Source organism: Vigna unguiculata, chromosome 7, assembly GCF_004118075.2.
Source record: "Vigna unguiculata cultivar IT97K-499-35 chromosome 7, ASM411807v1, whole genome shotgun sequence".
NCBI classification, from domain to species: domain Eukaryota; kingdom Viridiplantae; phylum Streptophyta; class Magnoliopsida; order Fabales; family Fabaceae; genus Vigna; species Vigna unguiculata.
In genome coordinates, this window is record NC_040285.1 from 33,303,705 (window position 1) to 33,311,221 (window position 7,517).

The 7,517-nt window shown below is 31.2% G+C and overlaps 1 protein-coding gene across 2 annotated transcripts; it reads left to right on the forward strand.

The window, feature by feature from the left end:
* The first annotated feature begins 1,761 nt into the window (after window positions 1–1,761).
* Window positions 1,762–6,290, forward strand: LOC114190234 (magnesium transporter MRS2-2-like). Of its 2 annotated transcripts, none has more exons than XR_003605782.1 (11): window positions 1,762–2,422; window positions 2,506–2,535; window positions 3,123–3,276; window positions 3,408–3,529; window positions 3,954–4,028; window positions 4,119–4,343; window positions 4,441–4,496; window positions 5,304–5,348; window positions 5,431–5,460; window positions 5,536–5,655; window positions 5,957–6,290. XR_003605782.1 is itself a non-coding variant. In XM_028079036.1 (11 exons), the coding sequence occupies exons 1-11, from the start codon at window positions 2,180–2,182 to the stop codon at window positions 6,041–6,043; spliced, it is 1,176 nt and encodes a 391-aa protein (XP_027934837.1). In that variant the 5' UTR covers window positions 1,762–2,179; the 3' UTR covers window positions 6,044–6,290. The 2 variants fall into 2 exon arrangements, 1 of the variants encoding a protein (XP_027934837.1); XM_028079036.1 differs by having other exon boundaries at window positions 4,441–4,485.
* The last annotated feature ends 1,227 nt before the right edge of the window (window positions 6,291–7,517 follow it).

Genomic DNA, 7,517 nt, shown 5'->3' on the forward strand with positions numbered 1-7,517 from the left:
TTAGGCTCAAACATCTTATTGTCTATTTCTACCATGGTGATAATAGTGCTCAAGAAAAGTTTATCATTTTTTACTATTTTATTTTTATAATATATTAGTAAATAAACATAATTTGTGTTAAAATATTATTATTCATTTAAACAATTTATTAATGTAAAATTACTTATAATTAATATTATAGTTGTGATATATTTGTGTTAAAATATTATTTATAATTGATTTATTATAATAATACTAATATTGATTATAAATTTACTACTATCACTACGAATAATATTATTAAAAATTATAAATAATAATACTTACAAAAATATTAAAAATGACAATATTACTTGTACTACACCTAATCGGCCTAGACGAAATACAACGGACACTTATCACCATTTACCAACATAATTATATCGACAAAGGCTGGGAGACTGGTGTACTGCACCTAGTCGGCCTAAGCCGAATAATAGCAAGCACCACGTAAATGCTAAGGTACCCGGACTAAACCGCTAAGAAGAGTCATTGATAAAAGAAACTGAAAGCAACAATAGCGGCCTAAGCCGTTAAAGGGTAATCGGCTTAGGCCGACAACTCTATAAACAGGACGCTCCAATGAAAGCCACCAGTCCCCAATAATCGAATTAAGGACCTAGGCTAAGGCCCAGGCCCACCTACGGCCCAAGCAAGGGTCCAACTCATGACGTGGCTAGACATAATTAATGATCTATAAATATGCATGGACCCCACGAATTAAAGGTACGCATTCATTACTTCCCTAATCATCTGATTTGATTTTCTGAGAGATTTTACTGACTTGAGCTTCGGAGTCCCTTCTGCAGGTAACCCCTCCCGGGTTCAAGCAGACATATGCCAACCGGGAAGAGGCCTACTGAGGAGATGACGGACTATGGGTAAGGTGTTACTTGTACCTAACTCATTTTATTTGTTCTTTGCAGGAACATTACTTATAATTAATATTATAGTTGAAATCATAAATAAATAAAAAAATAAAAACAAATTGACTTTTGTAAGATTTGAACTTAGATCCTTTTGTACCAAAATTTTAAAATGAGGAACAAACTAATTTCTATGACACTTATTAATAAAAGATAATGGATAATATAATAATTTTGGTAGTATTTTCTTTTCTTAATATGTAATAGATAATAGATTCATGATAAATATTTTTAATAATTTATTTAAAATTTGTATTTCCTTTAGTTATTTTACATGATGAATTTATTTTAAAGAATATAATATTTGTATTACTATTTCCGTTATGTTAATATATTTTTTATTATAAGAAATAGTAAAATGAAAAAAAAAATCTGAATTTTGCAGTATGAGAACCACGTATTTTTCCTAATATTTTTAAAGTTTAGAATGAAATAAAAAAATAAAATTCAAGCATGAAAACAAAGCTAATATTTTTTAGTTTATTTTGACATATTAGTTAATATGATTTTAAAATGTTTACATATTTAAATTAATATATTGGAAAATTGATTCTCAATTAAAAATTAATATTAAATTAAAATAGTTTTAAAATAATTTATGTAAAGTGTCATATAAATTCTTTTAAAACATGAATGAAATAATTTTAAAATTATTTTTAATTAAAGTAAGAGGATTGCTTAAATATTTAAAAGAGGAATGTCTGTATAACAACATTACCCCTTGCTATTTCAGTGACGTCACCTCATCGGTGGGCCCTCACCACATTCTATATAAACCGAGCTGTTTGTATTTATAAGTGCTTCAATTCTCCTTTCACCTCGTTTCAGTTATTTCTTCACCCCGCATTTCATGCATTGTCACGCTTCCCCGTATAAATCACACAACATCAAAGACGGACGCAAATTAACACAAATTTACTAACAAACATAGTTTTGTCTGTTTCATCTCTCTGGAGAAAGGAAAAAAAGGGAAAGGTTTCTTTTTTGGGGATCTTATGTTTGTTTCTTGTGGGAATCTGATTCCTCATGGTGGTGTTGGAAAAAAAATTTTGAGACCGGAGGGATGCTCAATTGGCGTGTGTTGATCAAATGTGCAAAAGGGGAGTGAGAAAATTCGATTGTGGTGTCAGGGGTGGGTTTTGTTGAATTGAATCAAGTTTGAAGTTGAATTGAATTTTGAACCGAGTCTGGTATCGGGGCATGTGATTGGAGTTGAGAGTGGGAACGGGTAAGGGATGGCGCGGGATGGGAGCGTCGTCCCTGCGGATCCGCAGGCGATTGTGAAGAAGAAGACACAGTCGTCGAGAAGTTGGATTATGTTCGATGCTACAGGGCAGGGCTCATTGCTGGACGCGGACAAATATGCGATCATGCATCGGGTTCAGATTCATGCGCGTGATCTCAGAATCCTTGATCCCTTGCTTTCTTACCCCTCCACCATTCTCGGTCGTGAGAAGGCCATTGTTCTTAACTTGGAGGTCCGCCATATACTTAGTTTTGATTGTTTAATCTTTTGTTACAATTTGTTTTTTACTTTTTTTTTTCTTATTCTGTTTTTCAGCATATCAAGGCAATTATCACCGCGGAAGAGGTTAGTCAACTTTTTATCCTTCAATACTTCTATCTCTCAAGGGCGGGATTAGAGAACATGAATAAGAACATCATGAAATTGGTTTCGGGAACAAGATTTAACTCTTTTTATTTTAGGGTAGTCATAATTGAAAATCTGACATTTGACTGGGGTTTGCTCTCAGAGCATTTTATCCTACTCTTGTATTTAATGTCATGGCTAATCTGAGGATGGATTGAATTTTTGTTTTTATTGTCAAGTTCATTGAATAAAATGGGTAGGAAGACAGTAAACGACTTGTTGGCTTCTTTTTCCTTGCTTAAAGTAGTGGCTCTTGTACAGGAATATACCTTACATGACTTGCGAAAGAATATACCTTACATGGCTTGTACAAGAATATCTCAGCATAGGACATTTTCTCATATAAGTAGAATATTGCAGAGGCAGTCTCAATTGGCTCATTAACTATCTCTCTAAGCTGGTTTTCATATTTGTGAATTCATGTATCAAACCTTTGGTCCTTCGTAGAATGCTTAATTGTTTCTAGAAATTGAAATGGCATTGCTTCCACATCCTGAATTCCTGATTGTGTCTAAATTATGGTATAGGTATTGTTGAGAGATCCAACAGATGAAAATGTGATCCCTGTTGTCGAGGAACTGCAAAGGCGGTTGCCTCAATCAAGTGCCGGTCTTCAACAGCAAGGAGATGGTAAAGAGTATCTTGGTGGCCAAAATGATGCTGAAGCAGCTGAAGATGATGGTATGCTATATTAATGGTGAACCATAAGTAATCAATATACTCAATGATTGCATCTATTCTTATAAATCTATCCTTTTATTTGCATTATCTATTGCTCTCGTTATCTCAGTGATCTAAATTATGCAATGTAGAGTCACCATTTGAATTCCGGGCCCTGGAAGTTGCTTTAGAAGCCATTTGCAGTTTTCTTGCTGCACGTACAACAGAATTGGAGATGGCTGCTTATCCTGCACTAGATGAACTTACCTCCAAGGTACATATATTATTTAATTCTTTCTCTTCATGTTTACGTTTTAATCTGGAATCCCCTGGTCCGTATCCTTTCATTATAATATTGGAGATCCAAACCAAGGAAATCTTCACTTTTAGAACTGATTTTATAAGGTTGAGTTAGACTTATGGTTCATTTCTTGATGCATTATATATAGCATAAGCTAACACATTATGAAGCTGCTTGAAAGTGGCTAAGGGAAAATTTATTTCCTTCATTTCAGTTACTATCCTTTTCATTTGTTTTAACTTATCATTGCTGAGGTGTTCTTTCTAGTTGTGCCTGATTTTTTAATGTTTTTCTTTTGTTGTCTGGCTTGAAATGTGTATGCTCTACTTCCCTTTCTACCTTTTTTTTCTTGACTTTTTTGGATCTGTCATGAACCTTAGATTATTGTAATCTGCAGATTAGTAGTCGTAATTTGGACAGAGTTCGTAAACTGAAGAGCGCAATGACAAGGCTGACGGCTAGAGTACAAAAGGTAAGTCAAGTTTTTCTGTTAAGCCTGTGAAAAAATTTCACTTATATCCCTTTTTCCTCTTCCATCACCAATTCATGATATCTGGAACAGGTCAGAGATGAGCTGGAACAATTGCTGGATGATGATGATGATATGGCTGACCTATACCTGTCAAGAAAAGCAGGTTCATCATCACCGGTCAGTGGAACAGGTGCTTCAAATTGGTTTGCTTCCTCCCCCACCTTAGGATCAAGGATATCTAGGGCAAGTAGAGCAAGTCTAGCAACAGTACGTTTAGATGAAAATGATGTGGAAGAGCTTGAAATGTTACTAGAGGTTATAAACTGTACTTGCTTTAAAGAATAGTAGGAAAAAATATTCCATTATTTTAATGAGGAAAAGTTGTTATTAATGGCGTTTATCCATTTTGCAGGCTTATTTTAGTGAAATTGATCATACGTTGAACAAATTAACCACAGTAAGTATCATGTATGTGTAAAGATGTGCAATAAGGAGCCATAAATGTTAAATTTTCAGACATGGCAGATACATGTTAGATAGAAAGTGTTTGGGAAGATTGTTTCTTTGTAAATATGTAGAATTTTTTTTTTTGTTTCTTATTAATTTAGAACCCATTATTTGCTTGGTCCTCTGGTTATTAGACAGTTAACTCAAGGTCTTTTGGGTAGGGAGTTTTAGTTTCAGACTAGTAAGCTTGTTAATGTTTGGCAAAATTAATGCAACACTTTGGGAAATTTTTTATCAACAAAGCGGATTTTCCTTTTGCTCTCTTCCTTCTTCCATCTGCTGCTGTTTTAAAGTTGAACTTTGTGGTTTATATTCAAAATCTTGATTTGGAAGTATTTTGTGCAACTTTTTAAAATTCTCCACATCAGTTTTAAGAACTTGTGAGATGATATAGTCTTTGTTGGATTACTTCTTGTGTGAGATTGAGTGATTTGTGCTATTTTTCCTTTTAGTTCAAGTAGACCATACTTGGGTCTATTCTGTACCACTTTTTCCTTTAAAATTAAATATTATGATAATTCTGCTTCTATGTCTAATTCACGTTGTCAAGATCCCTGAATTTTGTGAGGAGATGTTTTAAGAGACTCTAAGCGCATTAGATTAGACTTTTCTAAAACGGGACTGAAAACTAGTGCCCTGTTTTCATATTTGTTTGGTCTCTTTAAAAGTCTGTGTTATTTACTTGTATAATTTTACTCAAACTTCGAATGTGCTGTTTAGGGTAGCTTTACTTTTACCTAACTATCTCCTTTTTGTTTTCGTTTAAAGCTGCGGGAGTACATTGATGATACTGAAGATTATATTAATATTCAAGTAAGTAGCTATCAATTTACTGAAGATATCTGAATATATGTTTAGTGACACGAAATTCAAGTGATAGTTTTCCATTTTGCAGCTTGACAACCATCGCAATCAGCTCATTCAGGTGCTTTCCATATTTCTGCACTTTTTGTTGTGTTTTTTTAATGAAATTGCTAAATGGTCTTCAACTCTTGTGCAGTTAGAGCTCTTTCTTAGCTCTGGAACTGTTTGCCTATCTTTCTACTCTTTGGTGACTGCAATATTTGGCATGAATATCCCATATACTTGGAACGACAACCATGATTACATGTTCAAATGGGTATGCAAATGATTACTGGTTGGTTACACATGTGCCTATATATTATGATATGGAATTTGCTAAATTGCATCTATTTGTTTTCTTAGAAAGAAAATATATTAGCAAGTCGTAATCAAGGTTATCTTAAAATACATCAAAGATGTAACTTACTAATACATTCCTTCTTAAAAAAGCAAGAAAGTATATGTTAGTGAATTCTAGTGGAGTGTGCTATCAGATACCTATTTATTTTTAAGGAGTATGTAATATTTTGGACTTGATGATGTGAGTAAAGAATAAAAATGATTATGGTTTGTTGCAGGTAGTTATCATCTCAGGAGTACTTTCTGCTTTGATGTTTGTCATAATTACAGCCTATGCTCGCAATAAGGGATTAGTTGGATCGTGAAAATAATTTACTGGGAAGGGGTATGAATCATGTATATAGTTGTCTAATAATTATGTTGTGCAGCATTTTGTTAGAGTTAGTTCAACATATATGGATGAGTTATGGGTTCGCGTTAGTACCAATGAGGGTGTTAGCCTTTGGATAAGCTATTTTGTTATGTGATTCAGTCATTATCATAACACATTGTAAATACTGTTTACACAGTCACATTTGATTCCTTCTTCTGAATAAGCTTAATTTCTAGATACTTGATTAAATTACAATTAAGTGGAATATACTAATTAATGCATGATTTTATCTTGTTTAAATAAGGATAACAAAGTGATCCCAAACTCCATAACCAAACCATTTCAAAGGTTTAATTAGGAGTTGTTGTTGCATTTTCTTTGGATTTCCAATTTTAGTCAAAGAAATATTAAGAAATTATTTTCGAACTGGTTTGAGTATAGTTGGAAATGAAGTTGGAGACTATCTCATAGTAAGTTCTGTCATCAAATGTTTTGTGGATTCTAAGGCCTAAGTTCAACACAGAAAACCAACATGGTAGGACAATGAATCCATTTTTATTTTAATACATTCTTAATGAACTTTCTCATAATCTCAATCAATTAGGAAACAACTTTTTAAGATAATTATTATACAAAGTTATATATTCTGTTTGGTTTGGAATAATTAATTCTATCTTTGTAGAGGTAAAGAATTTAGAGCGAAGTAAATAAATTTAAAGATAGATCTTCTTTGGGATTCAAAATGATTTCAAATTAATTTTAAAAAATATTAATAAATTAGAATGAATGTAGAATAGCTTCATGTTTTATATTTATCATTTTTTGTGTTACCATTGAAATACACTCTAATGGATACAATATATGGATAAAATTGTATTGTAATAAGAATTTACTTTTAAAAATAATGTAAAAGAATTATGTAAATATGTCATTATTTCAATTTAAAATAACAATTACTTAAAAGAATAAAATTGAAAAAAAATTACACAAAAAAAACTAATCCTCTTTATAATATATATATATATATATATATATATATATATATATATATATATATATATATATATAGATAGATAGATAGGTATATGTAAATATTATATGATAATATAATAATAATAAAATATAATGTAAGAGATATATTATTATTATTATTATTAAAAAGGATAATATATTAACCAATGCAATAATAAAATTTAATATATAAAAACTTTATGTTTGAGGAAAAAAATTTAAGAGAATAATTCATTTATTTAATAAATTAAATTTTTTTTTTAAATAAAATTAATTATTTTGATGAGAAAAAAAAATTTAAGAATTTTAAAGAAGTATTTTAAATAATTAAAATATTACAATTTGAAATTCCTTTAAAAAGAAGAGATATTTTACACCTTGTCATTATGTGATAACTATTTATAATAATAATAATAATAATAATAATAATGAATACCGAAAGTGAAAGTATGAGA

What these genes read in the sequence shown, in the direction of transcription:
- LOC114190234 (XM_028079036.1), top strand. Translation starts at nt 2,180, where the DNA reads ATGGCGCGGGATGGGAGCGTCGTCCCTGCGGATCCGCAGGCGATTGTG. An exon ending in CCATTGTTCTTAACTTGGAG is followed by an intron (nt 2,423 to 2,505) that starts GTCCGCCATATA and finishes TCTGTTTTTCAG; the next exon opens with CATATCAAGGCAATTATCAC. An exon ending in ATCGCAATCAGCTCATTCAG is followed by an intron (nt 5,461 to 5,535) that starts GTGCTTTCCATA and finishes ACTCTTGTGCAG; the next exon opens with TTAGAGCTCTTTCTTAGCTC.